General features: G+C 42.9%; 2 protein-coding genes across 13 annotated transcripts in view; both read right to left on the reverse strand.

Annotated features, from left to right (window-relative positions):
• Positions 1 to 826: 826 nt before the first annotated feature.
• EFCAB10 (EF-hand calcium binding domain 10) lies at positions 827 to 2,198 on the reverse strand. 2 transcript variants are annotated; one of them, XM_086610150.1, is made up of 5 exons: positions 2,099 to 2,198; positions 1,786 to 1,950; positions 1,437 to 1,521; positions 1,115 to 1,181; positions 827 to 868 (listed from the first exon to the last, which is right to left on the reverse strand). In XM_086610150.1, the coding sequence occupies exons 1-5, from the start codon at positions 2,196 to 2,198 to the stop codon at positions 827 to 829; spliced, it is 459 nt and encodes a 152-aa protein (XP_086466276.1). The 2 variants fall into 2 exon arrangements, with proteins under 2 accessions (XP_086466276.1, XP_086466277.1); XM_086610151.1 differs by lacking the exon at positions 1,115 to 1,181 and having other exon boundaries at positions 832 to 868.
• An 11,974-nt stretch (positions 2,199 to 14,172) lies between these two features.
• ATXN7L1 (ataxin 7 like 1) overlaps positions 14,173 to 22,112 on the reverse strand; it is a 119,344-nt gene continuing 111,404 nt past the window's right edge. For 8 of the 11 annotated variants that reach the window (XM_086610161.1, XM_086610152.1, XM_086610157.1 and 5 more), the window contains 2 exons: positions 20,115 to 20,189; positions 14,173 to 16,821 (listed from right to left, as the gene is read on the reverse strand). In XM_086610161.1, coding sequence (XP_086466287.1) covers positions 16,780 to 16,821; positions 20,115 to 20,189 — 117 coding nt within the window. In that variant the 3' untranslated portion in view covers positions 14,173 to 16,779. Of the gene's footprint in view, positions 17,266 to 20,114; positions 20,190 to 21,834; positions 21,942 to 22,112 lie in introns of those variants that run through there. The other 3 variants (XM_086610162.1, XM_086610156.1, XM_086610158.1) reach the window with 3 other exon arrangements.

Genomic DNA, 22,112 nt, shown 5'->3' on the forward strand with positions numbered 1-22,112 from the left:
GAACTGTGCAGATCTTTTTTTCCATAGCCAACTTGCCATTGCATTTAGATGCTGAAACTGTCTTCGTCTCTAGCGAACATGCCTGCCTTGTCATGTTGTGTGCTCTGACATCATTCTAAGGAATAGGGACAACTCTGGTTTATGCACCGCTCCGCCTTCACAGATGTTTTACATCTCTAAATCCCAGTTAATGAATGTTCTGTATTAAAATGTGTATATACGGAACACAGAAGGAATAAAGAAATATGTCACTTGGTTTTCTTTATTCTAATATTTTATTTATTCTATTATATACTAATTCAAAGTTTTTTCTTTGCTGTACTAGAATCTCTCCTTTTTTTTTCCCTTTGAAGTGTCTCCTTAAAAATTGTATAAATACCGTGTTGTAAGTTTGAAAATAGCATTTTACTTGGAAGTGCTACTTTTCTTTAACTGTGGACATTTGTCATAACTTGCTGAAGTTGGTCGTTTCCTTTAAAAAAAAGAAGCCAACGCAACACAAGCCCAAAACCAAGAAACAAATCAACTCTTGAACATAATTTTATTCAATAGTAATGAACCAACAAGTAACACCTGTTTTCTGTAAGCTACAAACTGAAGGAGGAACTCCAAACCACTATTTAGTTGTGTAAAAGAGATCTCTACTTTTTTTTTTTTACCATCTTATTAAGAAAAGCAGTTTCTCAAGTGATACCCCTCCAGTGGGTACGCAAATGGGGCAGGGAAAGAGAAAAGAGTCCTGCTTCAAACCTGCTATCCACAGCTGACAAACCAGGAGAAGAATTGAGAAAGATGCCTATTTTTACTATATATAGCAGATCACTGCTCAAATTAATACACAGCCCAGATCTCCAGCATCTTTTTCTTCCTAAGACAGAAGAAAAAAAAAAAAAAAGAATTCTAGTTAGATAACAATGAGGATAATTAGTTCCAGTTAGCTTTCAGTGATTGCAACAGTTACCAAAAAATTGCCTATTGCCTCTAGAACCATACCTTGACCATGAGACATGATTATAACTCTGAGCCTGTTTCATCTACAGCTGTGTTACTACCTCTGGCAAAGATGACAACACTGCTTCACACGTCTAGATCAGTATTTGAACCCCTAGGCTACCTGATAACAGGCTGGCTGACCTGAGGAGTCGGGAATCTGAGAGCTCTGCTTTGAGAGGATCCTGGAACTGAGACGGTGGAGGACAATGCAGAGTCTGGTTCAGGTTACAGCAAGCCAAGCAAGGTCAGGCAGTAACTGACCTTTCTAAATCTTGCAATGCAAAGTAAAGGGGTTAAGCTAAGCCAGCAATTATATTATTCTTTCATTATATGGGTTTGTAAACAAAAAATAAATCTCAGTACAATATCTCCTGTGCGTACTTCTTCCCCCCCCCCCCCCCCAAAAACCAAACAAACAAAAACACCCTTTCAATTAAACTTACACTTCTTCCTTGAATACATCCAGTGTGATATTCACATCATCTCCAAACTGCAGACCTTCAGTGCTCAGTCCCAAAGTTTTAAGAGCTAAATTAAGGAAAGAGAATTTCCTATGCAAGTCTTGGAAAGATTATTTAACACCTTACAGTGACGTAGATATGATGAAAGGTAAACATATGTAACTTAAACATGAGTAACTTTTTAACTTTCCAAGTTCCAGGTTGTGTATTGGCAGCTGTGTGGCTACTTTTAAGGTACACATAGGTGTAGCTTTGAAACTATTTTACCAATTCTGTGCAAACAAATACAATACAGGGCTTCAGTGTGCCCTGCCGTTCCGGTGAGACGCACCTTCTCTGTACTGTGCCGGCGTTATGTGGCCTTGGCCTACGACATCCAGCAGGCTGAACATGGCGGCCAGGTTGGCCTCGTCCATCAGGTACGGGTACTCCCCCTCTGCTCCTTTTCCAGCCTTCACCCTTTCCAGCGCCTGGATCAGGAACTCGCGTGGTCTTTCTGCAACAAAGTAGAATTGCCCACAGACACAGGACAATCCCATCTCCCCCCGCCCCATCCCCACCCCACCACCTTGCAGCTGCCCAGGCTGAGGCGGGCCGCCCGGCCGGGCCCTGCCCTGCCCTGCCCCCGGGGCGCGGTGCCGCACCGGGGCGGTGGTAGAGAAGCAGCGCGCCGAGGCGCTGGAGCAGCTCGGGGATGCGGTGCCGCCGCAGGTAGTCGCGGCTCTGCCGCTCGCCCGCCGCCATCCCGCGTTGCTGGGAGACGGCGCGCGCCGGCCGTTAGCCGTCGCCGCCCCGCCGAGAGGCTGCGTGAGGTGCGGCCGCGCGCCGGGAGCGGCGGGCGGAGCGGCGGGCGGGCGCGGAGGAGGAGCTGTGAGGAGGAGAGTCCTCCAGGGGAGGCGGCGCCACGAGGAAACGGGCGTGGGGGCTCGGCGGGAGGGAAGCGGCTGCTCGCCAGAGCTGGCGGGTGCTCCTTCAGCCCGCTCAGGGCGTCCGGCCCGGTAAATGGGATTACTGAGGCTTTGCTGGCTGCGCAGCCCCTGCTTCAGTGGGTAGGCAGCGGGAAGCAGAAGTTAATGTGCCTGCATGTCATCGTGTTAGCACTGGAACAGAAAATCAGCGCTTCCAGCCAAGTCACTGGTTTGTACTGCAGTCGCATTAATTTGTGGGGAAAGACAATTACATACTATTGTTTTTAATATCTATGCGAGTTTTCCCAGTGTCAGCCACGTTTCCTTCCATATGCAGTAATGCAGTCTGCACCTTTTGCTTTTTCCCCACACACTATCCACTACCTGGACTCCTTTGCTAAAGGTGATCTTGGTTAATCCTAGTAGATGCGAGAGGATGGCAAAATCATAGAATCATTTAGGTTGGAAAGGACTTTTAAGATCCTTGAGTCCAACTGTAAACCTAACGCTGCCAAGTCCACCACTAAACTGTGTCCCTAAGCACTGCATCTACACGTCTTTTAAATACCTCCAGGGATGGTGACTCAGCCACTTCCCTGGGCAGCTTGTTCCAATGCTTCAAAACACTTTTGGTCAAGAAATTTTTCCTTATACCCAGTCTAAACCTCCTCGGGTGCAATTTGAGGACATTTCCTCTTGTATCACTTGTTACTTGGGAAAAGAGACCGACACTGACCTCGCTACAATCTCCTTTCGGGTAGTTGTAGAGAGTGATAAGGTCTCCCCTCAGCCTCCTTTTCTCTGGACTACACAACCCCAGTTCCCTCAGCCGCTCCTCATAAGACTTGTGCTCTACACCCTTCACCAGCTCTGTTGCCTTTCTCTGGACGTGCTCCAGCACCTCAATGTCTTTATCGTAGTGAGGGGCCCCAAACTGAACACAGTGTCCGAGGTGCAGCCTCACCAGTGTTGAGTACAGGGGGACGATGACTTCCCTACTCCTGCTGGCCATGCCACACTATTTCTGACACAAGCCAGGATGTTATTGGCCTTCTTGGCCAGCTGGGCACACTCCCAGCTCATATTCAGGCTTTCCAGACTCCTCTGCCCTTCGGGACTGCCCCCCAAGGGGCTCTGTCAACCAGGCTCCTAAACAGGCCAAAGTCTGTGCCCTCTGGAAGGCCAAGGTGGCAGTTCTGCCGACCCCTCTCCTTACTTCTCCAACAATCAAAAACTCTGTCATTTCATGATCACTGTGTCCAACATGACCTTCAACCATCACATCACCCACAAGTCCTTCTCTGCTCACAAATAACCGGTCCAGTGGGATACCTTCCCTTGTTGGCTCCCCCACCAGCTGTGTCAGGAAGTTATCTTCCACACACTCTGGGAACCTCCTGGACTGTTTCCTCTCCACTGCATTTTATTTCCAGAAGATGTCTGGTAAGTTGAAGTCCTCCATTTACAAGAGCTAGTGAGTGTGAGACTTCTCCCATCTGCTTATAGAATATTTCATCTGCCTCTTCATCCTGGTTGGGTGGTCTGTAACTAACTCCCGCCATGGTATCTGTCTTGTTGGCCTTCCCCCTGGTTCTTACCCATAAACACTCAACTCTATTGTCACCATCATCAAGCTCTAGACAATCAAACTGAATATGAGCTGGAGTCCCCAACACAAGAAGGACATGGAGCTACTGGAACGAGTCCAGAGGAGGGCCACGAAGATGATCAGAGGGCTGGAGCACCTCTGCTATGAAGACAGGCTGAGAGAGTTGGGGCTGTTCAGCCTGGAGAAGAGAAGGCTCCAGGGTGATCTTATAGCAGCTTTCCAGTACCTAAAGTGGGCCTACAGGAAAGCTGGAGAGGGACTTTTTCCAAGGGTGTGTAGTGATAGGACAAGGGGCAATGGATTTAAACCGAAAGAGGGCAGATTTAGGTTGGATATAAAAAAGAAATTTTTCACTCTGACAGTGGTGAGGCAGTGGAACAGGTTGCCCAGAGAAGTTGTGGATGCCCCATCCCTGGCAGTGTTCAAGGCCAGGTTGGACGAGGCTTTGGGCAACCTGGTGTAGTGGAGGGTTTCCCTGCCCATGGCAGGAGGGTTGGAACTAGATGATCTTTAAGGTCCCTTCCAACCCTAACCATTCTATGATTCTATGATTCTAAACCACTCCCTAATGTACAGGGTACCCCATGGCCTCTCCTTCCTTGCCTATCCCTTCTGAAGACTTTATAGACATCCATTGCAGATGGAGATGCAGCTCCAGTTGTGCGAATCATCCCACCAGGTTTCTGTGATAGCAACTATATAGTAGTTTTTCTGCTGCCCAATGGCTTCCAACTCTTCCCGTTTGTTGCCCATGCTGCGTGCATTGGTGTAGATGGACTTCAGCTGGGCTATTGATCCAGGCACTTTTTTAGGGGTGAGAAGGCCTGATTCCTGCATGATCATTCCCAGACACTTCCATGGTTTTTAACACATTAATAACCCTTCTGTCTTTGCTGCCACATGGATCTCCATCCCTACTTCCACAGAGACAGCAGACCAAAGGACCTCGCTAGCACACCATCACTCAAACACTGGCGTGCCGCCCCCAGGTTTATCTCTAGCGAGCCTGGTTTTACCTCTTTCTCCCCCTTCGAATCTAGTTTAAAGCTTTTTCAGTGAGCCCTGCTAATTCCTGCACAAAGATCCTTTCCCCCTTTGAGATGGGTGTACCCTGTGGGTCGCCAGCAAGCCTGGTATAGTCCCAGTGCCCTGAAGTCTCTCTCGCTTGCCCTCGGACTTCTTGTTGCAACTTCATCGCTGCTTACCTGAAAAATAAATAATAATAATAATCCGAGGGCCATACCATACCAAGGTAGGAAGATTAAGCCGGGCCCCAGAGGGTGGCGGACTTCTCCAAGAAGTGGGTTCAGATGCCACCTAGTGGAACGTGGTCAGATGTGCTCGATGCTGGTACGATACGCAAAATCAATGATTAGCGACTAAGAGTGGGGAGAAAGTGTAGACTGAAGTGTGAAGAAGCCCAGACAAGAGACAGCTGGCCAGCAGAGGAGAAATAAAGACATGGAAAATATTCTCGTGGAAATGAGAACCTAATGATAGGAAGATTGACTGGAAAGGAAGGAGCAAATGAAAGACTGGAAAGAAAGGTAGGTAGGTCAGTGTTTGGGACAGGGAAAACAGCATTTCGCAAAGGAAGTTCCTCCTTTAGTGGTCAACAAAGATAACGAGTATGAAATACATATGTTGAAGGCTGACATTTTAAGAATAAATACAGGAATTACAGATTGAAGAGTATTTCTCTGAGGAATGGTTCAAAAATCACTAAGCAGAGGAAACTGATTTGATTTACAACTTGGAATAATTTTTTTAAAATTCTATATCACTGTTAAGAAAGTGAAATATATTTCCTTGAAAAATGTTCTGCTAACAAATCATGTATTTATTATTTAAATATCAGATTATTATCCTCAGTTTATATGATGATAGTATCAGTTATATATATATTTGAGTCCTTGAAGTATGATAGTCCAGGACAATTTGTGAGAAGCTCACATGGACTGTTGTCAGACAAATTGAACTTCTGGTCACTGAGAAAAACAGGATCTGACAAACATCTGAAAGTTTTCTGGTTCCATTACAGACATGCTGCTAATTGAGTTTTAATCAAGAACTCAAGAATCAAATCCATTTTCATATGTTTAAAGTGTCCTGGTTATTTGAAATTCAATTTAGTTGAAAGACTTAATACCTGTTGTGACAGAAGCTGAGCCTTTTGCAGAATATCGTTAGTAACTTAAGCGTTTTATCTGATTACGTGGGACTAAATAGACTACCAGGAGTCTTAAGGGTTGTAATGAAGACGAACAGGGACTGCAGGTCAGATATGAAGCTGGTTGCAGAACAAACGTTTGTCTTGCTGAGGAAAACTGCCAGATGGACATGTTCTTCTGAATGGGAGCGTTAGAAGACTGAAGTCTAGGGCGGTGGGAAGAAACATGAGCAAAAAGGCTGGGAAAGGTGCCCATGTCTGCGGTATGCTTACTGTGAACATGCTGAGTAACAGCTCCTTTAATGCTTTGCCGGCCCGTGCTCCTCCCCAGCATGGACACTTGAAAGCACTCTGTGTTAGGGAAATGGGATGGAGCTGTAGTGATTGGGTCCTGCCGCTTCTGTAGCTGCTTTGGAAGAGCTCCCCTGCACACTTCCATTGTGTGTCATCAAGGACTTCGAAGATACAGGCAAGTTCCTCTCCAGGGGATTTTACACTGTGCATTTAAAAGGGAAAGTGCTTAACAGCAGAAATATTAAGCTTCTGGGTATTAATTATCTCAACAGCCAGAACTTTTTTTTTACTGTATAGAACAGCAGAATAATTTAGGTTGGAATGGACCTCTGGAGATCATGTGGTCAAGCCCCCTCCCTTCTCAAAGTGGGCTAATTTCAAAGTTGAGATCAGCTTGTTCACAGCCTTGTCCAGTGAAGTTTTTACTATCTGCAAGATGAGATTCCACAACAGTTCTTGGTCCCTGTTCCGGCGCTCAACTACCTTGCAGAGAATTTTTGCCGTCTGTCTAATCGAAATTTCCCTTGCTGTACCTTACATCTATTGCTTCTTGCTGTTTTATGTGCACCAGCAGGAAGAGTCTGGCTCCATCTTTTCTACAATCACTCATCCTGTAGCTGAAGGCAGCACTCAGACTCGTCTCCTCACCTTAATCTTCTCATCTTAAAACTGAACAAAACACTTTTAAGTGTATCCTTATATATCATATGCTTCAGCTACTAATCATCTTGGCAGCACTTCACTGGACTCACCTCAGTATCCATGCTGCATCTTGTACGGTGGAGACCCAAAGTGGACACAGTTCTGCAGATGCAGTCTCACAAGTGCCAAAACAGAGAGGGACAATCAGTTCCCTCTGACTGCTGCCTGCATTCTTTCTGCTGCGGCTCAGGCTATGGTCAGCTTTCAGCATCCCAGAGGCCCCTTTCTGACTCACGTTCAGCTTGTCAACCAGCACTTTGGCTGCAAAGGTCCTTTCATGGCAGTCAGCACCCAGCTTGTTCAATGACATGGGGTTATGTCTCCCAGGTGCAGGATTCTGCATTTGCCTGTTGAGCCTAACGAGGTTCCTGTCAGCCCAGTTTTCTAGCCTGTTGAGGTCCCTCCGAAGGGCAGCCCTGCCCCTACTGTATCTATCTCCTCCCTATCCCCAATTTGCTGTTACTCATGAATTTGCAACCCATCCCAATATACAGGATGGTAATGAAACCCTTCAGCATTATTTGGTCCAGTAGTAACCCTAAGACATGTTACTAGTAAAACCCAACCAACCAGACTTCAAATAGCTGATTTCAACCCTCTGAGCCCTGCTGTCCAGATGATTTTCCACCCACCTCATAGTCCACACCTTCAATCTATCTCTCTCCAATTTATTGCTAAGGTCAAAGTAAACAACATTCGCTGCTCTCTGGTCAGCACCTGAAGGCAGTCATTTCATCACAAAGGCAAGCAGGTTGGTCAGGCATGGTTTCCCCTTGATAAATCCATATCGTCTGGACATGGCTTCCAGGAGCCTTTGTTCCATAATTTGCCTGGGATTGAGGTTGGGTTGAGTAGCCTGTAGTTCCCTGGGTCTTTCTTGAAAATGGGCTTTGCATTTGCCTTTTTCCAGTCCTTAGAAACCCTGTACCCTGTTCACCATGATCCTTCAAGGATGATTGCAGCCGTGTAACGATACCAGCCAGCATCCTTGAATCCTGCCCAGCTTTCCCCACAGACTGATACAGATTCAGAGTAACTAGTCCTTAACTCAGGCTTTCTCTTACGTGGGTAGTACCTCACTCTCAGCTCTGCCCAAAGATCTGAGCACAGACCTCTCCAGTTAAAACCTGAAGCAAAGGCAGCACCCAGCATACCTCAGTCATTCCCGTGTCCTCAGTCCTAGGTTACCCACCCCAGGTAGTGGGGCCTACAATTTCCTTAGCCTTCCTTCCGTGTTAAAATACAGAAAGAGCCCTTCACATCCCTCACTAATTCCAACTCCAGCTGAGCTTTGGCTTTCCTAGTTCTGCTTCAGCATGCCTAGGCAGCATTTCTGTATTCCTCCAGGGTAGCCCACCCCTTCTTCCAGAGTGCCTTTGGATTTAATTTCAACCAGGAGTTCCCCATTCAGCCATTCAGCCTTCTCCTGTGTCTGCTCAACTTCCTGCATGTCAAAATGGACTGTTCTTGTGCTTCAGCTAGACCTCCTGGGCCCTTCAGGGCAGGCTTCTCTGGGATTCCACCAACAAAATGTCTGCAGGAGACAAAAAAATCTGCCCTCCTGAATTCCAGGGTTGGAGTTCAACTGTTTATCTTCCTCACTTCCCTCAGAATCTTAAGCTTTGCTGTCTCAGAGTCAGTGCTGCCAAGGCTGCCACCAGTGTCAATGTTCCCAGCCAGCCCTTCCTTACGTGTGAGTAGCATATCTAGCATAGCCACATTCAGCTCGTTGAGCACTTCCGTCAAGAAGCTGTCCTTGATGTAGTACAGAAGTAGCCTGGATCACTGTGCCTCCACCATGTTGCCACCCCAGTCCCTCCTACAAGAACAAGAGCTGCTGTGAATTTATTTTTTTTTTCAGTCAACTGCAAGATAAAGAGTAAACCTGCCATCAAAAACCATATACTGAGAAAAATTAAATATCAGGAATCAGAAAAATACTTCCAGTTACTGTTTCCAAGTCGAAGACAAGTAAAAATAGGTCACAAAAAAAGGCTAGTTTAATATCGGGAAATGTAGCTGTCTTACAGAACTGGCTACTTCCCAGTTGACTGAAAACCTAAGAAATTGATTTCCTAGAACTACAGTGGGGCTTTTGCTGAAAGCAAAGGGGGAAAAAAGAAGATACTTAGCAGGAGTCTTCATTCTTTGAGATGTCTGTTTAACTCTGAGCCCATAGCTCTTTAGACCACGAATGCTTTTATTCTAGCAGTATCTGTAGAGTGAGATCACACTACACAGTGGTGGAGACAAAAGATCCATCTCTATCAGCTTTGTTTCTCTGACCATCCCCCCAGTCTGAATTTTTTCTGGGGGCATCAGTATTTGGTGGAGGCCAATGTAGATGGTTTCCCACAGGTATCAAGAATAGACGTGCTCTTCATATAAGCTGCAACAGTGCACGTGCTATAACAGAGAATGTACTGATTACTGGGATAGGAGATGTGGAAAATAATGCCATCTAGTCTGTTACACAGGTTGCTATCCTTAGTGTATACACGTTTGTGATTCCTCAAAAGAGTAACGTTCTTGGAGAATATCTGAAGTGCATGGTTCCGTGGATATAAAAAGACAAGACTTGTTAGAGCAGACAGTAACTTCTCTGCTTCATCCTATGCTGTCTTAGAAAAAAAAGCAAGTAAAGTGATTCAAAGGAAATTCTGCAGTATATTTCAGGGACATTTGGAAAAAAATCCAGTGAAATAGCTATCTAGGAAACACATAGTAGGATTAGAAAGACCAATGACAAGGTCTGAGTGAGAGATACAGCTACCAAAAAAAGCTGGTTAATGAATAACAAAGATGAAGCAATGAAGAGGGTTTGGTATTAGGAAAATACCCTAAGGAGGCCTCAGGGAGTGTTTCTAAGAAAATGACCCTACAAGATGAGTCCTCAAGAGAGGAGTTAGATCATCATTATTGCTTTCTTCACATTGCAGTCATAGGACAGGTCTGTAGTTCAGCTTCCTGCTCAAAACAGGGTCTGCTCTGAGGTCAGACCAGGATGCTCAGAGCTTTATCCAGTTTGGGTTTGAAAATCTCAGAAGTTAGAGATTGCACCTACCTCTAAGCAATTTGTTCTAACACCTGTCTCCATTGCAGGAAGGTTTTTGCTTTTATCCAGTCTGAATCTTCCTTGTGTCAACTCACATCCATTGTTTCTTGCCCTCCCACCATGCAGCACTGAAGAGTTTGGCTCTGATCTCCTAGCGACCTCCTCAGAGGTGTTGGCAGGCTGCTGTTATGTCCCCGTAAGTCAGGGCAAGTGGCGAGTTGAAGCCAGACATTCATTATAGTGCTCACCCACTCACTTTGTGCTTCAATTTCTTTTCCTCTTTTCCTTTCTTGGCAACCTCATAAGGGATTTTGAAGGCCAGTCTGGGCCCAAAGGCCCTGGACAGAAGCTTGAGATGGAGAAGCTAGTATCTTTCAGGCTCCATTGGCATTTAGCTGCAGGCAAAAGGAGTGTGTGATCCAGTAACATGCTGGGGGTAAAGTAGAAGAGGCATTAGAGAATTATCTCTTAGGAATGAAAGGCCCAACATTGACGCTGTTACATGCTCAGAAGCAAACATGCACTTGGCTTGTTCTAGGTTAAGGAACACAAATGGAGCATTTCCCTTTGAATGTTTTCGTTCTCGAGGAGCATCCATGCTCAGGGTGTGAAGCTGTAGGCCTTGCAAGCACTCTGCAAAACACAAGTGGAAACCAGCTTTCTGCACCTTCTGGGTGTCTCCTTGATACTGAAGCAGCAAACCCAGTGTATTGGTATTACAGTTCAGGCTACGTGGTCCAAACACAAATCCTAAAGAGAATTAACAAGGAAGGAGTAACTCAAGGCAAGATGAAAAAAAAAAAAAAAAAACCAAACAAAAACACACACCACAAAACCACCCCAACTGATTATGGGCTAAAACAAGAGAAAATTAAAGAAAAAGGCAAACAGTTGCAATTTAAGAGTGGAGCTGACCAACACGGAAAGTTTCTTGCGTAGGCTGTTGAGAGTATCTTCAGAACTAAGGCGACAGGACTATATATTCTGCATCTCCAGTGGGAAAAGCTAAAGGATTGAGCCCGAGTCATCCTTTTCCAGTGACCTGCCTACTTGCCTGTGACACAGCTCTCCACTCAGCACCAAGTAAATCTGCCACTGGAAGGGATGATGGTTTCCCTTCTGCAGTGATGCTTACTCTGTCACCAGTCCCTCCTCTGCCTCAGCACAGGCCAGGCCAGAAATAGCTGACAGAGACACAGGACTCGCAGGGTTGCCACTCATGACTTCATCGGGCCATCCATTGGTGATCAAACCATCACTGTGTTTACACCAACAGGCCTTTACACCTGTAGCGTTCTGTAAACACACTTCATTCATGCTAGACAACTTTCTAAAAAACTGTCTTGTGGTGTCACATCAACCACACTAGTAACTGCTCCAAGTTAATCAAATCCAGATTCAATTTCAGAGCTAAAACTTTCAGGTTTGGGAAATCTGCAAAGGGGCAGATGAATGTTGTGTACTATCTTGAATCCCTACTGGTGTCCTTACCCTCAAACCGAGTTCCACCCGAGTACTGTGTTCAGCTCTGAGGCCCCCAGCATAAGGACATGGACCTGTTGGAGCGGGTCCAGAGGAGGGTCATGAAGATGATCCAAGGGCTGGGACACCTCTCCTATGAAGACAGGCTGAGACAATTGGGGTTGTTCAGCCTGGAGAAGAGAAGGCTCCAGGGAGACCTTCTAGTAGCCTTCCAGTACATGAAGGGGACCTACAAGAAAGCTGGAGAGGGACTTTTTGCAAGGGCCTGGTGATAGGACAAGGAGCAATGGTTTTGAACTGGAAGAGGGGAGATTTCAATTTGATCTAAGGAAGAAATTCTTCCCTCTGAGGGTGGTGAGGCACTGGAACAGGTTGTCCAGAGAAGTTGTGGCTGCCCCATCCCTGGAAGTGTTCAAGGCCAGGTTGGATGAGGCTTTGGGCAACGTGACCTAGTGGAAGGTGTCCCTGCCCATGGCAGGGGGGCTGGAATTAGATGATCTTTAAGGTCCCTTCCAACCCAAACCGTTGATTCTATGATTCTTCTGGATCCTGATTGTTATTTTTGGCAAGCTTCCCCTAAACAAGGCAAGGTTCCCTAAAGCTTTCCTTGTCCCTTATGTAGGGAGGGCAGATGACAGACTAGATCTAAATATTTCTGCAGGTCAGCCATAAACAACAAAAATACACACAAAAGAATCCTGCCCGTGTCATTTGTGATGCATCACAAAATGGGAGCAAGAGTTTGCATACACCTACCATGAATTCTCCCGTCACAGGGCAAACAGGGACCCGCTGCGGAACTACCAGCTTTATCTTTCTCATACTCCGGAAAGTCTGTTTAAAGGAGGTCTGTACTTGTTTTGAGTAGTGGCTTTCGAGAGATACTTAACGAACAGAACAGCATAAAAATTTGCATGAAATAAACATTCTTGTGTCCCGAAGTCTGAATCTGTTGTATGAATCTCCTCCAAATATTTCTGGAATCAGTATCTGGCATTTCTTCCAATTGTGAATCCTGACAGATTTGGAAGAGTAAAACAGATACTGGCTGCAGACAGCAATGACTTTCTTCTAAAATAAATATTTCTATGGTAAAACCAGAAGCATAAAAACAAGAGTGCAATAAATAAAAAAGTTACAGTGTGCACTGCTTCCCTCTGAAACTGGTGGTATTTAGAGCATGTTAGATAATGCAAGAAAAAGAGCACCGCTACAGCAAAATACTTGTTGCATAACCAAAAAAGGGTGGGGAAAACAAACTCCAAACAGAGAACAGTTAGTAAATCATTCTAACGAACCTGCAAGTGCTAAAAAATGACTCAGTCATATTTGGAAAACAAATTCAGTGATCTTGGGCCTTTGCTGGCCATGGGCAACAACGGCAAGCAACTAATAACTCACGGCTGCAACATTCCCTTTTCTTGGCTGTAGCTTTAATTTCTAATGGATGCTGGAAATAGCAAAGCGTCTTACAAACACGATGTCACCCTTCAGCCATACGTGGGGACCACTCACTATCAGACCAAACTTCAGTATCTACGGTTACTTCGTGATGTTCGGTTTGTCTACAGCAGAAAAGATAAACTCCAGATTAACAAAAAAAATTCCAAAAAAGCTCAGACCAAGGCATAAATTGGACAGTAAAGAGGAAGTTCAGGATCAGCTTTTGCCACGTGCATCAGAACATGCAAGACGTTTACCTAGAGGGTAAAATTTTCCTCCTTCGATTCCCGTTTCCTGTAACGCAGGCCAGCTTTATCTCCTCTGCCAGTTCTGAGTGTAGGCATACAAAAAACACAGTTCGCAGTCCAAATTTCTTGCTTTTAAAAAAGATCATACCGTAATTGTGAGCATCTTCCCTACAGTATCTCCAAGATTGCGTTTCCGGATACTTCATAAAAGGAGCATAAAAATGTACGTCTTCTCCAGATTTGCAGAAAAGGTTTGCTGTGAGAGAAAAAAAACCCGCAATTCTCTCTGCAGAGCTGACAAGCCGAGGAACAATTTAAGTCTCATTTGATCTGTAATTGGAACAGGCTTTACACAGAACAAGAATCTTAATGCCTAGATAAAAGTTGCATTTTTAGTATCAACAACGATAAAAAGGCTGGTTATAAATTTGTACTGCCCATTGAAGCGACAATTCCTAAATCTAGCAGCTCAAGCAAAGTTAATTCTTACACTGATAAGGAATGAGAAAATGCATTCGGCTAAGCAAAGGAATTTAAAAGTGATTTATCAGTAGAAAAAACGCAGTAGCTGACTGTCAGACGTGTCCTGACATGTAAATACAGAAATATTTTAGACACTAATGCCAGAAATAATCCCAGAGCAATTCAGCCCTGAACAGAGAGTTGGGCAGATCTTTCGAACTACCAGTGGAATTCGCAGTGCTGGCTATCTGCTCGGTGTATTCCAGCCTCTGGGAAGAAAAAGGGCCGTCTTGCCATACATACCATTTTTACTTTGCAAGGATAAATAACGCCAAAAGCCATCTGTTTCTTACAAACATATAAATTATTTTATTTACAAAGCCATGTTACAAAAAAAAATAATAATAATAAAGCAAAAAACAAAAAATACAATCGCTCACTAGAGAATATCTCCAGGCCCGGTGTTGAACCATGGCAGTATCAATCAGATACATGTTTGTTCTGTTTTTCCTTTTTTAAACTGTAAGCCATAGAATTTACTATTTACACCTACTTTAGACATTTATTCTGCTTACAATTATCACAAGCATGGAATGAGTTCTATTTGATACTGCTAATACATAAAGGTGCAGGACAAAGAATGAAAATACTTAGTGTTACAAAATATGGATTGTAGAAAAGAAATTGGCTGTACAAGTATGGCATTTTTTTTTTTCCTTAGAATGATTGGACATGCTTTCTTCAAAAGTCTTCTGGAAAAGGTTCTAAAATCTGTAGTAGGAAAGCACAATATAGCAGGTGCAAATTCATTTCTGTGCAACAACAGTTATTTAATATATCCCATGACTGACCAGCTATGCAAAACCCACAGAGTTTTGTTAAAGTGCCATGGGTCAACAGCATAACAAAATATAAGGTGTAAATAGAAAAATTTCTTTTTTTCTTCTTTTTTTTAAAACAATAGTTCACTGAGAATCAGCAATAATAGAATATGCTGTATAAACTATTCTCTACAAAGGTCGATCAGCACTATTTACAATTGTTACATCGATACAAAAGAAGGCATACAAGTTATCCAAGTCGCTTTTTATGGCTGACGGGCCTATGCATTGCGTATGTGTGACAACCAAAGCTTCTGAGCCTCTATTGCTGGAAACAAACCACAAGATTTTCAGGCAAATGGGGAAGAAAAAGAACGACCGAGTGAATGCTACACTAATAATGCATTATAGGCTGGTCCAGTTTGTATCCATTTTTTCCAGATGTTTACTTCCATCTCACTTTTCAGGCTAAAATTTTTGATACATATAATTAAATAATGAATCTCTGATAATGAAAGAACACTGTGGGATTTTACTTGGTTCTTAACTTTTCTGAAATGCTGTCAGGTGTAAGCCAGTTGTAAAAAAAAAAAATTAAGCAGCATTCAAAGGACAGGCTCCATAGTTCAGCTTTCCAATTAAAAGATGCATGGAAAGAGCTAAAGCTTCCTAAAACTACAAAATTGCTCCTTCAGTCATCGCTTAGCATAATTTCTCAGAAGCAACCACTGAATCTCACAACCACTGTTTTCCCTCAACAACTAGAAATAGCAGTTCATTGATTACAGAGGATGACTTTGTTACTGAGATTTTTAAACTCCTGCAGTTTTATAACTCAAAATAAATTAAAAAAATCAACATAGTACTGCTCCTAAAACTGAACAAGACAAAAATTGTGCAAAAATAACAAAGATATGTACACATTTTTCAGTCTGAAGAAATGTACAATAAAAACATAATTCAAAGAACATTTTAAAAATATAAACATTGCTTAAACTTTCCTAAGTTTCATAATGTTTCTGAAACTATACCGGTCAGTTAGCTCTGAAGTATAGCAAAACATAAATTATTACAAAATTAACACTATAAAAATTTATTTTAAGAATATTTCTAAACTTTTTTCAAAGGGTCTAGCCTTGTTTATAATTGCTTAAACATTTTTAGTCTTAAAATTTGCCTTAAGCCTTCTTTTTTTAAAAAAGAAAGTAGTAATAATCTCCCTATTTGCAGTCTCTCGCCTTTCCCCAAGATGTAAATAAACCAGCATATAAGTGCACTTTTAACACTGTAGAAATAAAAATTAACTCCTCTGTACTATTGTTCTAGTACCTAGTATTGGATTTCTGATTATAAAATCTATATTTTATTAAAAAATTATTCAGTAATCCTATAAGAAACACTGTCAGTGCAATTCTATTAACGCAAGCCAATCTGCTCAACTCCTGTCCTTGCAAACCCAAACTGTCTACTGAAGTCATCAAGTGCCGTGATCTCAAGTGTCTAGAAATCCACCAGGATATGGGGATTTCACATGTTGAGCCCCTGATCGCATTAATTACAGTTTGGTGCAAAAATCCTCTATGCATTGATCGAAGTACAGATTCCTTAACAGCCTGATCCTGGAAGAGGCTGAACACTCAGAGTTCCCGCTGGAATTATTAAATGCTGTAGGTACAGAGCACCAGTCAGGATTAGTCCCTAAAGTTCCAGTCCCCCAGCTGTTTGCAAATGACTAAGAAATGCACTCAATTTTTATCCATAGGACAAGCTTAAATACAGAATTACTGTAATTTTTACTTAATGAAAAAATTTGGAGATCCCTTAAATAAATTCAAATCATGATCTGGATTTTGTTTTGAATGTCCGCTGTGTTCTGGTAAGGAAACAAGGGGAGCATTGCAATGCTAACAGCTTCAAAAGGCATGAAACATAACCAAGCAGAACGCACAGATCAGTGGCAAATACAAGTGAAAAACTAAACAAATCACTATTACAGTTTTCTGTAAATTTAATTCTCTTTAAAACCACAAATTCATAAAAGGTTAAATCCATCTGCAGGACATAGAAAAGAAAAACCCTGTGGAGTAGGGCTGCTGAGAGCTAGAGATTATAGGCTGGTTCCTTTTCCTTGTTATGGAAGAGTCCTTATTCTACCAGTCCGGTTTGATGTCTTCTAAAAGAGAAACCAGAGCCAGGTTCAAAATCACAAAACGTCTTTCAGTATGTAATACTTTCATAACATCTGTGTCTGACAGAACTCAAACGAGGAATTTATTTCCAGTCTCTGAACTAAATTCCCTCCCTATTTCCTGATCACATTAGACCTTTTCCTTTGAATAAACAGTGTGTTTCCTTTTGGGACTGTCTGATTTTAGTAAGCTTTGGTGAATCTCATGTTCGTTAACTTGGTGTATCATTACAAATAAAAAGCAGCAATTAGACGACAACTCTGAAGAATCTTTTCCTCTACACAGCATGTTTTCATGCACAAGGAATCCCCACACAGCATCATACACGTTGTCACCTTCCCTTAATAAAATGAGCTAGTTACTCAGTATTTAAAAACCACCGCGTACTGAGGTCTTGAAGTGTTAACACATTCAGGCACCTAAAAGCACTACGAAGACAAAAACACTTGGTTAGTTGTAAACCTAGAACAAGGGTAAAGTCTGGAGAAAACAAGCTTTTAATACATAATTTGTATTAACAAGCACAAACAATTTGACTGTAAAACTACCGTTCCATTCGTGTTTGTTAAAAATCAAGTGGGTTTTGTAGGGAAAAGCAATAGTTTTTTAATTAAAGCAAAAACAGTTGGAAAAACAGGCACGCTTTTGTGTATACAAGCCCCTGTTCAGGTCTCAAACAGATGCAGCACCGTTCAAATTCAACATGAATTGAGAACAATTCGTCTGAGTTTAACCTGAGTTTAATGTGACGGGAGAGAGCAGAGAGGCCGGCAGCAGTGATTCCCCACAGCCACCAGTCCCCCCAGGAGCACCAGAGAGCACCCTGTACTTCAGCAAACAACTGAGAGAAACTCCTTGAGTGAAATCAAAACCATCTTTATCTCACAACTCAATGATGGGAAACACCCAGTTATGCGTGGCTGGTGACTCCCCCAGCAGTGCCACGTGTCCCCTCAGCTCCGAGGGGACACCCTCGGGAGGTGAGCAGGGAAGGTGGCTGTCGCAGCAGGACTGTGTGCAGGCAATTGCAGGTTCCAACCAGACTGGGTTCACAGTCTACTGGAATTTCCCAAATGCCTCACTCTCACCCAGTCACTCAACCACCTGGTGAGTGAAGGCCCTCTCTGCCTTCTCTTGAGAAACAAGAATCTTCTTCGTTCCAACTCTCCCTCTGCACCAGCAGACAACCCCGACAAGTTGCCTGAGGAGGTAACACCGCGGAGGAAGTCCGGAGTAACTGTGCTATACCCACATTTAGCTTGACGGCTGCAATTCTACTTCAAACTGCATTGTCCGAAGTCTGTTGTTCTGACTTGTATTCATGAAAACTTGCCTGTTTTTTCCAACCCTAACCCACAGCATATGGCAGAGACTGTCTCTGCCTACAGACCTGGCTTCACTTGGATTGCCTGATTACCATGGTTATAACACCATCAGTGTTAAAAACAAGAGCGATCAGGTTCCCCCAGTAATAGCTTTACTGCCACAGCAGATACTTGCAGATCCACTTACTATGACCGAATTAGTAACACCTTTATAAAGAAATATTATAGCTCACTTTAAAACTAAAATTTTATTTAGAGACTATTCAGTTGCTTGATTGGAGATGAAAGCTGTCAACAAAGCAGCTCAGATTTATTTTGACACTGACAAGCATTCGTTAGATAGGTCATCATTATTCATGGTTCCAAACACTAAAATCCTCTGTTAAGAGTTTAAAAAAAAGAAAGTTTAACATTAAAAACTTAATACATCCTGATTTTCTTTTGTATTTGTATTCCGAGCTCTATAGTCAACTACCAAACTGACAGAAACGTATTTTTAACAATAACGAGTTTGTGGGGCTTAAAACAAGCAAGCACTTCTATTTCTGATCCAGTTACGGAAACAGGCAGCTGAAAAGCTCAGCAACAGCCCCTGTTTACATAAGGCTGCCACTAAATTAATGTTTTGTACTGTTAGGTTTTCCCCATGGGATCTAGGCAACAGATCCCAACGAGCTCTGCTCCTCAGGTAGTGTGTATTTTACGCTAACACAGGAGAAGGAGGTTAAAGCAAAACCAGCTTTGCTCTTCAGAACAGCTTTATCCCATGTTTGTCACTGGCAGTTGGATGACCATGTCTCTCACAGCAAAACGCTCTCACAGCAAAGTGCCCTACAAGCACAAAGACACTTTCCACTTTTTTCCCTTCAGAGTCATTCTTCCATACGTTTACTGCTTTGCATTCAGCACCAAAAGAAAAAAAAAAAAAATTAACATTTGGCAGTTCATCTCAAGATGTGAGTGATCCGAATATTTTTAATGGGGATATAGGTGCAAGTTATCATTACTACAATCATTACTATTCTTTTGCTGTGCCTACACAGCAGAAACTAAGCAGCACAGCCTTTTGGAATAACTACTCCTGTATAATTTAGCCAGAATACATAACAGAATTCTAAAATACTGAGTGGTTGTGCAGAAAAATCCTCTGGAATTTTTGTTTACTTATGACCTTGCTGAGGTGGGAAACCTTTTCATATCACCGATCTTGATAATGAATTATTGATAAACTGTTCAATTCGCAGAGTCAAACAGTAGCAGCCATATGAAAAAAAAAAATTAGTCTATCAGTCCTCCAGCCAGGTAAGGGCTGGATCACCTCACAAAAAAAGCTGAGTTCTAGAATTTAATATAATTATCTGGCTAGTAGTCTGTGTGATAAACAGGTATGGTGGGAGCGCTAGGGATTTCCCACAGTCTAAGAATTCAGATTCCGCTTGGCTTAGTTACACTTTCAGACTAGTTTCTCCAAATAGCCAAGTGCCCTGTCTTCTCTATCCTGTTCCTGTTCTCCCTTTGCTGCTTTCACTTTTGGCCTATTTTTAAATCCTGTCCCTCTGTGCCAGTTTGGGGACTCTGCGGTGCCATCTCGCTCAGCAGGGGAAGTTGGACAGAAAAACCACATCAGTTCAGCTGGATCCTGCACAGATTCTGTTGCTGCTGAGTTTGTATCACCAAAGCAACAGTCAGTGAGCAGCACATAAGCCAACCTGAGGCATATTACAGGTGGTGAAAAACAAGCAGAAAACTTGTTATTCTGAAATCTCAGAGGGGAAAATAGCTGGAAAAAAAACTGGAAGGAGAAATCTAATATTAGTTCATGAAAGACAGCTTCTATGAAGAACTGTATTCATAAGAAATTGTATTTTGAGGTTATAGAACATAAAGTATTTCAAAACTGCTTACAGACTACTTAAGTATAATTTTTTTTTTTTTTTTTTAAAGCAACTTACTTGTCTGTTGTGTACGGGGTTTGATGTACTCGAAGGACTGGATTGTGACAAAGCTACACTGCTATTTTTTCCAATCTGAAAGACATTAATTGAGCAGTAGTGAGAGGCATATTTGTCAGTTGAATGCAGATGTTGGTAATGGCCTTCCCTTTCCTGTGGAAAGTGGCACTAATTGCTTTGCATTTGGAACACTGGTATTTTGCAATTGCAAAAGACGCACTTCTTCAGATAGAATCATAATTATCTCTCAGAGCATGTATACTTTAAATAAACTCTTAAAAGGCATATAAATACTATCACAGGTCAGAAAATAACACAAAAAACAGTCACTGGGGAATAAGAGATTGTAAACCCCCACCTCTCTAGACCGAAACGCTCGTTTCTCTAGTTATCGGAGCCACTTGGTGCGTCGAGTCGGCAATTGAGAGAGCACAGAGTGCTCAAGGCCACAGACTTCTCCCAGTGGACCTTCCCCACTCCCCAGAGTTTAAAGCAAGTGGCCAATCACCACAGCATGTCCTAATTTATTCCACTTTCTTCCATACAGAGTCTTCATTTATTATTGCTCAATAAAGCAAATATTAACCAGAAGAATCAAACTCCAGAGGTTTAAATTTGCAATTGTATCAATTTACTGCATTGGAGAACTTCTTTGGGAATGCATGCAGATCGATAGTACATATACATACATTTTAAAAGTTCTTGGTTAAAATATTGCACTATTCAATCTGCTATTTCAATGCTTGAGAGATCAGCACTCTGCAGGAGCAGTCTGTCTTAGGGTTTTCTACAACGATCCATAAACATAGCGTAGATGTTTCTGTTGCGATAGAAGAGGGGCAGACAGCTGTTGAGTCAGAGGAGCAGTTCCTCAGGGGTTACAAGGCTGATAAAAACTAACCACAGGCACCTGCCTGCAAATGACAGGTGACTGGATTTTGCATATTCACAAGGTCAATGGACTTCAGGTAACATCAGCTTTCATCATTTGATGGGGCAGTAGCAAGGACCTGTTTTCTAAACAGTGAGAAACGCAAGTTTCTTACTGCATAGATGGGACTGTGGCAGAGGCTGACAGGGTTTTCACCAACATGATAGTTTTCTCCTTCCCATCTGCAACATCATCTGTTATTTTGCCCTTTCATGTATATAGAGTAAGGTAGTCTTTGTCTCCCTCTCCATATCTGCCCTTTCTCACCCAGTGACTGTTCAAAACAGTCTTCTCTTTTCACATTCTATCCAGAAGAAACATGTAAAGTTTTTATTTCCAGCCAATTCTGAAGGCAGTTCCCGTGGTGCACAAAGATTAAAAGGGTAGGCCTCTGCCCAGCCTGCTCCCTTTAGCTCGTTGCTTTGCATGCCACAGCTGTCTTTCTCTAGGTAGTAACGTGCCACATCAAGCTTTTCTTCAATGTACAAGTCTTGACTAAAGATACACAACCTTGTAAAATCTTTCCTATCCATTCAGAACATCGTGACGAATGTTTCTTCTCTACATCCACCATCATAATACTCATAAAATCCTTTCATAATACAATACACATCCATCTTTTAAATGGAAAAATAGCAACTGAGAAATGGACTCGCTGAAATCCTAGAATTGTCAGAGGCAATATACCTCTCTAGGCTTCATTCACGCAGTGCTCCAACGACTAACAGCCTGACTCCGTAAGGCAAAGCGAGGAGCCGCACAGCTTGCAGCACTGGGCTCGTGGCAGTACCGGGCTCGTGGCAGTACCATCCCGTCTTCATTCGGAGCTGGAAGGGCAGCGCTCCGGGACAGAAGGGTGATTCAGACACACTGAACACTGACAGCACTCAGGGAAACTAAGAAAGTAAGATTCCCAGTTGTCTTGGGTCTTTGATGACAGGAACATAATTTCAAAAGGATTAGAGTGAGGCCAGGACTTGAGTCCCTTTTTTTCTTTCAAAAATAAAGTGTATTTCAAAACCCAACGGTTAACACTTCCAGTTGCTATCTACCCAGACCAGACTTGA

This window comes from Tauraco erythrolophus, chromosome 4, assembly GCF_009769465.1.
Source record: "Tauraco erythrolophus isolate bTauEry1 chromosome 4, bTauEry1.pri, whole genome shotgun sequence".
Taxonomy (NCBI): domain Eukaryota; kingdom Metazoa; phylum Chordata; class Aves; order Musophagiformes; family Musophagidae; genus Tauraco; species Tauraco erythrolophus.